This window comes from Staurois parvus, unplaced genomic scaffold (genome assembly GCF_062004578.1).
Source record: "Staurois parvus isolate SC_StPar_1 unplaced genomic scaffold, SC_StPar_1.0 ptg001255l, whole genome shotgun sequence".
Lineage (NCBI taxonomy): Eukaryota > Metazoa > Chordata > Amphibia > Anura > Ranidae > Staurois > Staurois parvus.
Window position 1 is genome coordinate 236,603 of NW_028319051.1, and position 15,719 is coordinate 252,321.

At 46.3% G+C, this 15,719-nt stretch overlaps 1 protein-coding gene across 1 annotated transcript in view; it reads right to left on the reverse strand.

The window, feature by feature from the left end:
• Nucleotides 1-507: 507 nt before the first annotated feature.
• The window catches only part of CHPF (chondroitin polymerizing factor), a 71,942-nt gene continuing 56,730 nt past the window's right edge, over nucleotides 508-15,719 (reverse strand). The window contains exons 3-4 of the mRNA XM_089660624.1: nucleotides 12,999-13,181; nucleotides 508-4,639 (exon numbers count right to left, since the gene is read on the reverse strand). Coding sequence (XP_089516750.1) covers nucleotides 3,380-4,639; nucleotides 12,999-13,181 — 1,443 coding nt within the window. The 3' untranslated portion in view covers nucleotides 508-3,379. The remainder of the gene's footprint in view (nucleotides 4,640-12,998; nucleotides 13,182-15,719) is intronic.

Here is a 15,719-nt window from a genome sequence, read left to right on the forward strand (position 1 = left end):
GGCCCCTGGGCAATAGGGGATCATGGGGCCCCTGTGTCCTTGCCCAAACTAAAAAAAGCCTATGAAAAAGGTACCAGGGGCATCTCATGGGGCCCCCTACTGACCCCGGGCAGTGCCCAAGTTTCCAAATGGTCAGTCCGCCCCAGGTCTGGAGGAGTGGGTGTTCCTAGGAAAGGCTGCATTTGCATGTAGAATGGGTCACACGTGGTCCAGAGCCTCCATGATTGAAAGAATCAAGATCTAATAAATGAATGAGATAAGCCAAGGACAGTAGGCCTGGAAAGGAAAGGATTAGACTATGCTGGACATCCTCCAGCCAGAAAATAAGACAGGCTCTGACTTGCTGCAGCTTCTAATGCACATTGTGAGCAGCTCCCAGTATGCAGTCAAATCAGAGCAAGCTATTTAGGGTCCAGGAGAGGAGCCGGTACATCAATCTTGTTCAATAGCAAAAACAGAAGAAAAAAAATTAAACACAACAACAAATAAACAAAAAAGATCAGTAAGTATTTGTTGCATTTTTATTAAAGTAGTATATTTCAATCAATTGACAAAACCCCAAAATATTAAATAGATAATATAAAAACAATTGCTTCCAAGAGGCGCCTGCGGTGTTTCAGATTTGTAGTAGGAAAAAAAAAAAAAAATCTTCGGGATAATCATCTCCTTCTGATTCAGGAAAGCAGGCCGGCACCTCCTTCGTCCCCAGTGTAAGATCAATACAGCCAGTTTCAGATGGGCCTCCACATCACTCGAGGGAACGGCAATGAGGCCAACTACTGCAGCAGGCAACGAACGTCAAGGATGGATTCAAGTGTAGAGAAAAGACAAACCTAAAACATGTGTCGCCCGCAGCCCGGAACACAGAACACACATCTAGGGCTAGAGAAATGCAGGATGAGGGACTGACAGGTCATACACAGCAATTGCATCAGGCTTGGTCTATTAACAGGGCTGAAAGCTGCACGTGGGGTTGGCTGCTGTGAATTCTGGTTTGTTCTCCTGAACCGAGCAGTTGTCACCAGTAACAAAATTCCATCATGTACTGCTCACGCATCAGTAAAGTGAACTTTAATTGGTTGTTATGGGCTACTGTACCTCCTGCTAACAATCCTGACCAGTTTACGGATTACTGATGTTGTCACTGTAATTGAATGTATTTAGGGCCCATTCGCACCTTTGTGGTTTGGTATGGTAATTCGATTTGATTGACACCCAAACGCACGTGCGTTTTAGCACACCAAACAGCGCAGTAATGCTCTACCATGCCTTGTGGTGAGCTGAATTGTAAAAATGGAGATTGTTCATCTTTGGGGACATTGTGGTGCGTTGCCAGCCCATTCACTATAATAGTCTGCCGTAACACATAATAAAGTGGAACTAAACTGCTGAAGAAATGGCCTTTCTTCCACGCCGTCATCCTAAAAACGCACGTGTATGTGCACATATGCATGCCTGGAATCCTCTTGGTATAAAAGGACCTGGCAAAGACTGATGGTGCATATGCACGCACAGGCGCTGCCAGCTTCTAGAGGATTGCCACTATACCACCCGGGAGCACGTGCCACACAGTTGTGGCTTAGGAACACACTGCCTCCTGGGATAAGTGTAACAATTCTAGAAGGCAGCAGGGCCCAGCCTAGGCCAGAGAACTGGCAGTGCACAAAAAGAAATGAAGAAAAAAAAATGGAATATGTTTTAGCTTTGGTGTAAGCGAGAGAGGGAGAAATAAAGTAAAAAAAAAAAAACAGTTGTTGCAGCGAGTTTTGTTGCACTTTAAACACATGAAAACACCACAGAGGTGTAAATGGACCCTTAAAGAAACTAGAGAGAAAAAAAACAAACAAAAACACCATACTAACAAAAAAAAAAAGAGCTGGAAAGGATTAAGAACCGTACACTTTTTTTTTTGGCGCTCCCAACTGCCTACTTCCTGTTTTGGTGACAACACCAAGTGAAGGGAATTTTCCAGTGGTCAGACAGACACCAATATGAGTGGGGAAAGGATTCCTTCAGCTTTCAACTGCCATGTCTGTGCAAATTTTCCACAATATGGACACAAACAGTTATAAAAAACAAACAAAAAACAGATAGAATATGGAGAATCTCTATCAAATAACAAATACAAGGTAGGAAAAGCAGGAAGCTGCACGCAAATAGTGAGTTGCATAAAAACAAACTTTATTGATCCTGCAAATGAGGACACTTTACCCACACCTACATGTTTTCACCCACTGCTGAGGCTTAATCATAGAGCTTATCAGTTAAGCCCCAGCAGGGGGCAGAAGGAGTTAAAGGGAGGCGTGGATGGAGTGTCCTCATTTCTGTTGGATCAATAAAGTTGTTTTTAAGCCGCTCCAACTGGCAGTATGCAGCTTTGTGCTTTTACTCAAGTTTGTTACCTTAAGTACCGAATCCCGGAGGTGGCGTCTGAGACAGATACAGCTGAGGACCTTGGAGCAGTACCGTACTTAGAGTTGGGTTTGAGTGTTTCAAGCAGATTACATCTCTTAGAACAAACTTTACACTTGAAGTTGCCAGTTTGGAAGTGAATGAGGGCCAAGAGATGAATGAACAGAGATGAGAAATAAGTGCCATCCAGCCTGACTTGGTATTGACATCTGTAGATGTGAAAAAACGTGAAGGAAACCAATTTATAAGCTGAAGGCTAAAAACCGTTAGAAGTCAGATGAACCATTTGTACAATGGAACAGATTACATTTGAGGACATTGTTTTTGAGCCCCTGGAGCAGCAAAGTCACAAGCCCTTGTCTCCCCATGAATTGAAGAACTAAAAAAGGACACCACTACGTACTCTACAAACAGAGATGGTGCTACATACTTTACAGCACCGGGGCGGCAAAGGTTTACAACAAAAAGTTTATTATTTCCGATCACCTATATAAAATAAAATCTATCCCGTAAAACCAAATGGACCACAGAGTTAAATTAAAACGTTCATGAAAACAAAAACAAGACAATAGACCATTTGGGATGTTTGTTCAAGAGTTCTTTGGATGAGGAACCATGAAGGAGGAGCCCAAGGGTTGCAGCCCCTCTCCAGGAAGGAGCAACGTCAACAGAATCATTGACAGTTCAGCAATTATTGCAGAGTGGGGTGCTGCACAAGCACAAAAAGACAACACTGTCAGCAGTCCATGTTGAAGGGGAGGTCCCCTCACGTCCAACGGTAAGAGTTTTCAAGTTTTTATAGAGTCTTGATTCAAGATGAAGCACACACACTTGGTGCTGTACTGTAATGAGGCCAGTAAAGTTCTGTTTCTGGCACCTACATCGGTGTCCTGGTATGTAAAAAGGAGTCCGAGGTCTCTAACAAGGCCCCACAATCTCAACAAAGCCGTCAGTTTTAAGGCTCTGGTCAGGTGCTGTTCCCTTGCTCCTGCTCAAACAGAAGCATGGCCAGCTGGGAACGAGAGCCCAGTCCTTCTAAATTGCTCTGCACGCACCGATGGTAAATTTCCTCACTGAGGCGTGGGTTACAAGAACGGGTACGGTAGGACTGAAGCAGGGCTGGTTCCACTGCCCGGAAGACGTGGAGCCCCGAGTAGCGAATAAACATCTCGTATATGTCGAGCATTTCCACGATATCCTCATTCTCCTGAGCGTCGGCTGCCATTTTGGTGCGCGCTGCCATGTAGTCGGCGTTGTAGAAGCAAGCCTCATCGAAGACGTCCCTGTCGAATCTGCCAGCATCACGCAACAGTTCCAGGGTACCGGAGGGAGACTGCTGCCCATGTTCAGACACCTCGGGGTTGTAACCTTGGAAGTGGATGGGGAAGAAGACCTGCCAGTTGTTGATGGTGTTCATGCGACAACGGTTGAGGAACTCGGAGCTGACGTGGCTCCCGACACCGGCCAGGAAGAATAGAGTATCCACAGGGTGCTTTTTGGAGATGATGTCCATAAGCCGGATTTGGGAAGGCGCGTCTGTCTTCACGCTGATCCATGGGATTTTTATGTCGCGGTATTTGCGCTCGTACTCTGCAATTTGGCTTTTGACTTGGCTGAAAATATCATTTTGGCTGACCTGCTGGGCCTGGAAGGGGTCATATATAAACAACAGGGTGAGTAGAGAATTTTCATTGCCCTGGATGTCTGTGAAGGCCTTAAGGAAGGCCCCAGCATGTTCTCGGTCTTGGGCAGTTAGGGGTAGGATGATATTGATACGGCTGGCCTCGGTCACATATGGCATGGGGATGATTTCCACCTCACTGAGCGGACGTACCAGGTGGACCCTCTTGGTGATGGAACGGCTGTGGCCCTTCTGTGTCACCAGCTCCAGCTGTAGGTCCAGTGTATACTCCATGCCACGTGTTGGATCAAAGCGGCGATAACCATTCAGGAGCTGCTGCTTGCGCACGTGTAGCACCGGCTGGTACTTGCGGTTGAGCTCATCGACAGCTGTGCTGATGACATCGGTGACATCGGCAAGATCAGCTCCAATCAGCTCGCACTTCGGAGAGTCATCGATACAAGAGAAAGCCTGATTCTCGGTGAAGTAATCCCAGCGCAGGACCTCAAAACGCGTACGGGGCTGGAATGGGGCACTGATCCCAAGAGGCCAGGTGGCAGACTGCTCTCCTTCCACAGACAGGCTGCTGGTGTTCTTTATCTCCCGCTGAAAAAGAGAAAACAGATGTAAGATTTACTTATCCACTTAACAGGTAACGGCACATTAAAAACAGTTCATACAGACATTTTTGGTCCTGTACTCCATACAAAGTTCAAATCCAGACAAATATATAACATTTTCCCCTACCCATCTCTATATGTACACACATTTTTTGCCAGCAAAACAACGCCTTGACTTCCATGAGTCCACCCACAGACAGTATGTAGGGAAAGGGTTCCTGGGAGATGTAGTTCTGGGCGTGTGGCCATGTTAGGAACTGACCCCCAAATAGCAACCCCTTCAAGAATTTTATATGCCTGGTGATAATATTACAGGGAGCAATAAAAGTGGATTCCCGATACAGGAACACAATAAAAGAGAAATAATGCAGGAACACACTGCAGGTTTAGGTCTCATTTATACTTGCAGTTTTTACCATTCTTCACCCGCTCCTCCTTTAGCTGGGAAGACAATGCTCAGTGGTGTGCACATGCCATGGCAGTGATGCTTTGCTCAAAGGAGAAGTTCACCTTTCGTAACATGTTAGGCAGACCATAGACGGGCCGTTTATCGGCCGAATTTTCGGCCAATAAATGAAAAATAATCGGTCGGCCCTGTTGCCGATGCTGCCACCCATGTCCATGAAAAATGGCAGTTTTTCACGGATTTTTCAGCATGACCGATAAAAATAAATGAGGAGATCCACCTAAAACAGGCAACGGGCTGGCCCCACTAACGGCATGATTATCGGACGATTTTTTGTGTGGACGAAAATTCAGCCGATAAACGACCCGTCTATGGCCTGCATTAGATCCATATTCAGGGTGTAACATGTTCCGTTCAAACCGGCCCTGGCTCCCCCCCCCATTCTGACAGCTAGCGGGGGGATCTTCTTCCCACTCACTAGCTGTCAAATTTTTAAAAACCCGTGGACGCACGGGGGTTCTGCCCACACGGCCGCGTCATTCATTCACAGTCATCTGTGAATGAGAGAATACAATTCCCAAAAGCCTTAGCGGCTGTCAGTTTGTAGTCCTCAATGAACTTCACAGCGTCGTGGTAGTTCATTCATTCTTCCTGTCAGAATATCTCCTTGCTCATAAAACCGGTACGGCAAGCAGAAATTCTGAAGGTCTGCAGGGGACCTGCATGGCATCAGCGATCTACTGATCACTGGTGCAATGCTTTCAGGCTCCTGCAGACAAAAATAACGTATGCATTCGCCTCTGTGCAAAAACACAAGGGGACAGGGGCGTTTTAAAAATAAAACAAATATGGTTTTATTTAAAAAGAAAAAAAATGTTTTTTATTTTTTTTTTTTTACACTGTTTACTAATGGGTTTTGCTTTTTTTTTTCACTTTTATGACTATCATAAGAAATGTAAATAACCCTTGTGATAGAAATAAGGCATGACAGGTCCTCTTTATGGAGACATCTGGGGTGACCACAGATCTCTCCTCTACCTTGGAAAACATGAGATGGGAAAAAAAAAAAAAAAAAAGGAAAAAAAAACCCCCAAAAAACTATTCATTCCAGAAAAAAAAAAAAAAAAAGTGTTTAAATTTGCCCTAACTGGAAATGCCGAAAATGCTTTTTGCTTCCGGTCTCATAGGCCATAGGGGTGATCGGAAATTATCTGGTCTCCGAACACCTCTATTGTAGGTTGGAGCAACTACAGGATCAGATCAAAGGCTCCCCGTTGGGACAAGAGAGCCCAGACAGTGGTGGTGGGGGGGGGGGGGTAAGACGACGACGATAACAGGGGATTAGGGGACCCACTTCCGATGCTGTAAAAGCAAGCCAGCAGCTAATTAGCCACTAGTATTGCCATTACCTTGTACAGCATCGCCGGCTGAGGAAAACAATACTGGGGTTATGGCTAAACACTTGTAGTCAATCACGGACATGTACACGATTTGGTGGCAAGTGGCTATACACAGCTGAACCAGATTCTGTGTGCTCCAGGTTTAATAAATCTCCCCCAATGTGTGGAAGGGGGGGGGGGGGTCGAAGTTTCCCTGATGTGAATTCTTGCTGGCAGAGAAGCTAATTGCCCACACAATGGAGTTCCATATTCCTTCCATAGCATGCAGTACCCTCAGACTGATACAAGGTGGCACTATAGATCTACCGATGAACAGATTTCTATACAGTGTGTGGGGGAGCCTATCCTTCATGCTACTTGTAACACAATTATTATTCATTCCACAAATCCATGAACGTAGGAAGACACAATGAGAAAAACACTTGCTAACAGTGATAACATTTTCTTCTTCCCTTTTCTGTGATTTCACATATACTCTAGCCAGTGTTTCTGTGCCAATCCCTTCCAATATCAATTTATTTTCCTGAGTACAGTGAACATTCTGCTGGAACGCCTCGGAACACAGAGATAAAAACGGACGAGTTAATAAAACACGAGAGCATAAAATTCATGGCAGACGCTTCAGAAGGCGAAAAAAAGAAAGGAAAAAAAAAGTTCATTAAACTGGCCAGTGGGGGGCAGCACTGACCACCTTCAGTGAGCGGAATGGCGAAGACAGAGCTGCTACTGTCTCTGGGCCTACTACACTGCAAGATGCCGAGAAATGACTCTACGTGAGAAACTGGAGCCAGCTGACCAAATACAACTGCCAGATTGTTAGCTCACATGGACGTCTCGTAAAAAAAACTGATATTTCAGTTATAGGTGGAGGAAGGCAAGCCAACTACCCCACTCTGTTTATGTCACTCTGGGTCTAGAGGCCACATTTTTTAGATCCGTCGTCTTTTGGAAAGCCCAATAAGGGCGTCTCGCTCCTCCTGCTGCAAAATCTTTGTACGCAAGATGGAAAATGGTGCAAAAAGTCCTTCTTCCTATGGGAGCCTAAAATGCCTCCATCAACAGCAAGACTAATAGGGGGTACATATGCCGGGCACAGCGCCTCGAAAAGCTGGATGTCAGCCACTCCTGGACATCAATCTGCTAAAGCATTATGAATATGGGCAAAATTGCCCCCAACTCCAGTACAGGGGCACCAGGAGCTCCTTAGGTAAAGTGGAATTCCAGCCTACACCCAACTAGCCATACAACTGCCCACCTCGAACACAACTGCCCAAAACAATACAGGTGGAGAACAGGAGCTGAAGCCATCTTTAGCCATCTCATTACATTTATACAGCAGGGAGTCGGTGCCGGTGTGCAGACGGACAACATTTTGTTGACATCACAAAATATTACAAAGATCTACTGAGGGGAGACCTCTGAAGGATCTGACTGACGGGGTAAAAGTAAAAAAGGTATTTTCATTCTTCTTTAACCTTCACTTTTAGATGAGGTACGAGGTTAGCTGGTTAGTCACCTTAACAACGCACACATTACGAAGAATCCCGATGCTGACAGTGGACAGGTTGTACATATCACCGTGTAATGGTATGTAGTCATACTGGTTCTCTTCTATAGCAGGTGAACATTACTGGGTGTTGGTGAGCCATGTGAGAGGGCCATCGAGTACTACCTAAAGCCAATATGACCTTTTCTTTAGAACACGGTTACAAAAAATACCAAACATCCTACACGTGTGACAAATGGTTGGAAGCAATTCAGTCACTACCACCTTGGGTGCTAGCTTTAAAGTGTTCCTAAACCAAGGACCCCGCATTCATTATATCCGCTCTCCCCGCACTCGCCACATCCGCTCTCCCCGGACCCCGCACTCGCCACATCCGCTCTCCCCGGACCCCGCACTCGCCACATCCGGGCTCCCCGGACCCCGCACTCGCCACATCCGGGCTCCCCGGACCCCGCACTCGCCACATCCGGGCTCCCCGGACCCCGCCACATCCGGGCTCCCCGGACCCCGCCACATCCGGGCTCCCCGGACCCCGCCACATCCGGGCTCCCCGGACCCCGCCACATCCGGGCTCCCCGGACCCCGCCACATCCGGTCTCCCCGGACCCCGCAGTCGCCACATCCGGTCTCCCCGGACCCCGCAGTCGCCACATCCGGTCTCCCCGGACCCCGCAGTCGCCATATCCGGTCTCCCCGGACCCCAGCAGATCACTAGTTAAAGCTTGTAGGAGTTTTCATTTTGCTCTAGGGGGATGCAGAACCTCTGACCTGTCTGGACAGTGCTGATCACATGCACTCTCCCAAGAAAAAAAAAAAAAAAAAGAAACCTCTAGCAATACACACCAAACTGAGCATGTGCAGAGTGACTCCACACAATATAGGTCTTATCAGGAGATTAGAGGGGGACATTGGAAGAAGGGGAGGATCAGAGAAGTCAGGCTCAAACAGTGTTTTTACACAATGCAGAGGATTAAACCCCTTAGGCTGCACAGTGAGTATAACAAGCATGCTTTACTGCATCTACAGACTGATTGTACTGTTGTGGGTTTAGTAACACTTTAATATCAGGGCAACACTTTATAAAGAGACATGGGACAGAAATGAAGAATTCCAAGGTGTCAGGAAGCCAGTGTGCCTAAACATAAGAGCTTTTCCCTTATGCAAGCTTCTTTTATTAAGGTGTATGTAAGCACTAAAGCTTTTTTTTTTTCAGTATGTTTGGCATCAAACCATATTCTGTACTGTTTTCTAAACCAAAGCATTTACGTGAATCTAGTAAACAGAGAGAACTCCGCTCCCCAAACCATCGTAGCCCATGTATGAGGATCGGCTTCAGCCTATGTGGGGTGTGGTTTCTTGGCGATGACACGTAGGCCGAAGCCAATCCTTATACACAGGTTATGGTGGCTGGTTGGGAGAGTTACTTCACACATTGCTCTGGATGGGCCTGTTGACATCTTGGCACCCCTTCACCATTGGATCATGGGAATGGAATCCCTGGCTTTGAGCGGCATTCTAATCTCGGTCCAAGGTCATTTCTGTGCATCTGTTGCAAAGTTTATTTTCTGGAGAACCTGCCAGTCACCGCACATCCTGTTGCAGGATGACAACGATTACTCACTGCCTTACAAACTGCAGCAGTGTTGTCAGGGTGACATGTGCAACCATTCAGTTGTACACTGGGCTGCCTGTCTGATCTATCAGTCAGGCAGCCCAAAGGCCAACTGAAGCAGCTTGCATGACAGACAGACAATGCTGCCCCATTTGTGAGGTAGTGGCTTAACATTGTCAGCATCTCCAGAAATTATGCAACAGATTCACAAATGATCATTTGCTTAAGGAAACTGTATACAGGGCGTACATATACTGTATACAGGGCGTACATATACTGTATACAGGGCGTACATATACTGTATACAGGGCGTACATATACTGTATACAGGGCGTACATATACAGTACATAGGGCTTACATATACAGGGCGTACATATACAGTACACAGGGCATACATATACTGTATACAGGGCATACATATACAGTACACAGGGCATACATATACTGTATACAGGGCTTACATATACAGTACATATACAGTATACAGGGCGTACATATACTGTACATAGGGCTTACATATACAGGGCGTACATATACAGTACATATACAGTATACAGGGCGTACATATACAGTACATATACTGTATACAGGGCGTACATATACAGGGCTTACATATACAGTACATATACTGTATACAGGGCGTACATATACAGGGCGTACATATACAGGGCGTACATATACAGGGCGTACATATACAGGGCGTACATATACAATACACAGGGCATACATATACTGTATACAGGGCGTACATATACAGTACATAGGGCTTACATATACAGGGCGTACATATACAGTACATATACAGTATACAGGGCGTACATATACAGTACATATACTGTGTACAGGGCGTACATATACAGTACATATACAAGGCTTCCATATACAGTACATATACAATACACAGGGCATACATATACTGTATACAGGGCGTACATATACAGTACATAGGGCTTACATATACAGGGCGTACATATACAGTACATATACAGTATACAGGGCGTACATATACAGGGCGTACATATACAGTATACAGGGCGTACATATACAGGGCGTACATATACAGTATACAGGGCGTACATATACAGTACATATACAAGGCTTCCATATACAGTACATATACTGTATACAGGGCTTACATATACAGGGTGTACATATATTGTATAGAGGCTGTACATATACAGGGAGTACATATACTGTATAGAGGGTGTACATATACAGGGAGTACATATACTGTATAGAGGGTGTACATATACAGGGCGTACATATACAGGGCGTACATATACTGTATAGAGGGTGTACATATACAGGGCGTACATATACTGTATAGAGGGTGTACATATACAGGGCGTACATATACTGTATAGAGGGTGTACATATACAGGGCGTACATATACTGTATAGAGGGTGTACATATACAGGGCGTACATATACTGTATAGAGGGTGTACATATACTGTATAGAGGGTGTACATATACAGGGCGTACATATACTGTATAGAGGGTGTACATATACAGGGAGTACATATATTGTATACAGGGCGTACATATACTTTAAAGAGAGCATGTCACATGACCCACACACTTTAAAGAGGAACTCCAGGTTTGACTTAACTTTAAAAAGTTAATTTGTTTTTTTATCAGCTTGGTCCAAATGAATCCTCTTCTTCACCAATAGATGCGTCCGCTGTCAGCACTGTATACAAACTGTATGTAACATCAGCTTTATACAGTATGCAGTGCTCTGTAACAGCAGCGGGATAGAGACTTTCCATTCCATTCCCGGAACAAACTCAAGCCAGGCTGAGTGCCCCTCAGCCATTCAGAAGCAGCTTTAAATTTTAAAAAAAGAATACAGAGTTTTCTCCGATTGGCTAAGGTAGAGATTCTGATGTCATCTGCCCACCTCTTTATTCACAGGAAGCCTTGTATTCATTCAGAAAATACCAAGCTTCCTCTGAATGACTGAGCGGTGCTTAGCTCAGCTCAATTTTGTTCCTGCAACAGGATAGGAAATCGCCATCCCACTGCTAGAACACAGTGCTGTATACCTCATGTAGCGGATACTACTTATAATGTATACAATGCTCCCAACAAGCACATGGGTTAGTGAAGGAAATCGTTTGGACCAATTTAGCTCAAGCAAACAATTTAAATCAAACCTGGAGTTCGGTTTTAATCAGACCATGTCATGTTGTCCAATCACAGCTAAAAAGACAGGCTCTCTTTAAAGCCCACCCCTCACCACCTAACACTCACCTTCACAACCCTCCCACACTGATCCTTCATCCACCACAACAGCAGCAAAATAGTCATTTTTCAAACTTATGTGGGCTGATGATGTCACCCCTGTCTTGTAAGATTGTTCAGGCCTACTGAACGCCACGTGTGTCCTGGCTACATACAGCAAATGGATTCTGAGGGTTACACAGCAAACAATGAAGTCAAGGGTATACGATGAAGTCAACAGGCTCTCTGTTTACAAATGGAAGCTGCTGGCACCAAGCTGGAGGTCAGCAGACCCATTCATCAAAGCTCAGCCTTTCAGATCACCAAGGAGGCTTGCATTGCAGAAGGGGTGTGGGGGGCTTGCACTGCAGAAGGGGTGTGGCGGGCTTGCACCGCAGAAGGGGTGTGGCGGGCTTGCACCGCAGAAGGGGTGTGGCGGGCTTGCACCGCAGAAGGGGTGTGGCGGGCTTGCACCGCAGAAGGGGTGTGGCGGGCTTGCACCGCAGAAGGGGTGTGGCGGGCTTGCACCACAGAAGGGGTGTGGTGGGCTTGCACCGCAGAAGGGGTGTGGCGGGCTTGCACCGCAGAAGGGGTGTGGGGGGCTTGCACCGCAGAAGGGGTGTGGCGGGCTTGCACCGCAGAAGGGGTGTGGGGGGCTTGCACCGCAGAAGGGGTGTGGCGGGCTTGCACCGCAGAAGGGGTGTGGCGGGCTTGCACCGCAGAAGGGGTGTGGCGGGCTTGCACCGCAAAAGGGGTGTGGCGGGCTTGCACCGCAAAAGGGGTGTGGCGGGCTTGCACCGCAAAAGGGGTGTGGCGGGCTTGCACCGCAAAAGGGGTGTGGCGGGCTTGCACCGCAAAAGGGGTGTGGCAGGCTTGCACCGCAAAAGGGGTGTGGCAGGCTTGAGACTTTGGAGTCAAAATTTGCATACACATCTTTATTTGTTCCAGGCCAGCAACTAAAACTAAGTGAAGCTAAGGGGCTGCCACTGCTTCCCACTCAAAAAACTGGTGGTAGAAAGGAGCTCAAGCCTTAAACACCAAAGCAGAGAACAATGAAGGTGATGTCCAGAGCAATCTAAAGCTGGCTGTCATTTTTTCTGTGTAGGTGAAAAAAAACATAAGCCAAATGAGGATCGCTCACTTCCGGCAGGAACCCTCCTTTTCCAAGCTCAAGTTACATTCGCCATTGCTCACCTGCAGCTGCTCGATCTCCAGGTACGTCTTCTCCAGCTCCACCTGTGCAAAGTGTTTGTGGAGGCGATACATCTGTACAGGGTCCAGAACAGGGTGGGCTGTGAATGCGTTCTTGAAGCGGGGGTCACCTTCTCTTTCAGGGTCTGCATTCTTCCCAAGTTCAAAGTAGCGGTATCGGACCCCCTGCAGAAATTACAAAGAAAAAAGTGATTCTGAGGCCCCCAATAGCTATAGGAAGACAACGCACAGCAGAGTAAAAAGTTAAATGGAAATATTGTACCACCTAGAAAAATATATTGTATAGGACACTCAAGTTCTCCAATGCCTTCCAACATGGCTGGAGAAGAACTCAGGCTACTATTTCGTAAGGATTGGAGTCCACCTGCCTCTACAGTCCATTGCAACATTCCACCCAGCATAGAGCTCTGCAGTGCAGTAGAGGTAAGTGCCATGCAACAGGATCAGAGTCCTCAGCAAGGAAATGTAAAGCGGATCTTGGACCTCAGTGATAAAGTCTGCTTATTCAAAGTACACCCCTCCCCCCACCACCTGCCCAAAATGGTGAATAATTTTAAGAGAAGTTTTTTTTTTTAAATCATACTTGCCTAGGTGGATGCAACATCGATCCGAATTTGCATCTGTCCTTCTCTGGCTCTAAAGGCGAGAACTGAATGATCAGACACCACTGATTGCTCAGTTCTCCTCGCCGCTCTGAAGGCGCAGGACCAAAGCCCTAAGCCGCTGAGAGCCTGAACCTGAGCCACCCTAACCCCCCCCCCTCCCCCCAGAGTTCACTGGGGTGCAGGGATGTGAAGGGGGCAGCTGGCTCAGGTTCAGGCTCCCAGCGGCTTGGGCCTTTGGTCAAGCGCCTTCATGAAAGAGCTAAATCTGAAAATGGGTCACAGGAGTGTACAAAGACTGCACTCCTGAGATCCACAGACGAACAGCCAAACAAGCTTTGCTGCACTTCTCCTTTAATCGTCGGGGAGAAGTTAGATGCTATACTTTTCCTTGCAGAGCCTAGGCAATGGGGATATCCCCTCCTTCAAGACCGATCTCGGGAGAATGCTGAGTAGCTCACTGTACTGCGCCATCTTCGCCTGAGATTCGGGATACTCAGTGCTTCCTGGGATCTTTTGGTAGGAAAAAGGACATCACCCCATCCACCAGGGAAGTTGGGGAGACGGAAGTATATTAAATATTGCCCCCCCATTTAAAGGCAGAACGTCACTCTACCAAAAAACACGGAATTTAAAAAATATTCTATGCTGCTAGCATTAGTATGTCATATTTACTTTAACGGCTTTCCCCACATTTCTTCATTTACTTCCTGGTTTCCATGCCTAGGCAAATAATGTCATACATCCCAGGGGTCTTCATGAGTGGAGGAGGGGTTTCTTGGCTAAGCACACCCTCCTGCCGGCATGCCCAAGTACAGGGAAGATGAATGCCAGGAAGTAAACCCTACTGCCCTTACTCAAGATTGCTGCAGCCAGAAATGCTGGGGAATGTTTTTCAAAGTGTTTTGTCAGCAAGATATATCATGGAGACATGGATGGATGGAGGAGTTTGTTTTGAATATTAAAAAAAAAATGAAATAAATTGCATTTTTAGTTTGTGGTGCTCAGTTGCAGTGTAGTTCCACTTTAAGAAAAGGGGCGCACTGAAGTTGCAGACCTTGCCTGAGGTGCAAGATCCACATTTAAATGAATGAAGCGAAGGCCAGTGTGGAAGGTCTGGAACCCCCATCAGGTCTTTATGGCTGTCCCGTGTCCCCGCTAGAGAAAAATTGCTCTTTTTGCCGGTGACCAAAATTTTAAGCGGTCACCAGAACAGAAATATGGAATAGAGGGGAATCTTTCAATGGGGACCCCTTTAACCCTTCCCTACTCTAATCAAAATTTGAACATACAATTGGCTTTGTAGACCATTATGGGCCCTTTTCTATTGAAGTTTGGTTAATGCAGTGTTTCTCAACTCCAGTCCTCATGGACCCCCAACAGGTCATGTTTTCAGGATTTCCATTATTTTGCACAGGTGATTTAATCAGTTTCATTGCCTTAGTAATTACCACAGCTGTTTCATCTGAGGGAAATCCTGAAAACATGACCTGTTGGGGGTCCATGAGGACTGGAGTTGAGAAACACTGGGTTAATGTAATGCAGAATATACGGTAGCTAGAATTGTATTTATCTATCTGCACGTTAACTGATCCTTCCTATACAGACTGGTTTATGTCACCCTGACTATCATTAGTTGAACTAGTATCATCCTGTACATCTCTTCAGATAAACTGTGCACTGAGGCAGGCAACGGGCTGCAAGAAGAAAAAAAATTGCTCCGTTTCCCCATCAACAGTTAATGAGGGGAACCTTTCCTGCCACCAGAACACAATGATTACTGCTAGCAGCTGGCAGTAGTAGCAGGTAAAAAAAATCCAACATAGAAAAAAACAAAACGGCGCATTCTCCTCGTGCATTAACGCAAAAACCAAAAATGTATTAAAAAGATGCAAAAAACACATACTCACAAGCCATAAAAGTCATAAAAACAGACAAGTCAAAAGGTGCCAATCATGGGCAGCATGTGTGGACCTTCATCTATTGCTCTGAGGAAGGGAGTTCGACTCCCGAAACGCGGTAGCACTTTAATCCGAGGATGCATGCTGTACGCATGCTCTATGCCCAGCGCTGGGATCGTTCAATAGTTTCTCAGCACCCC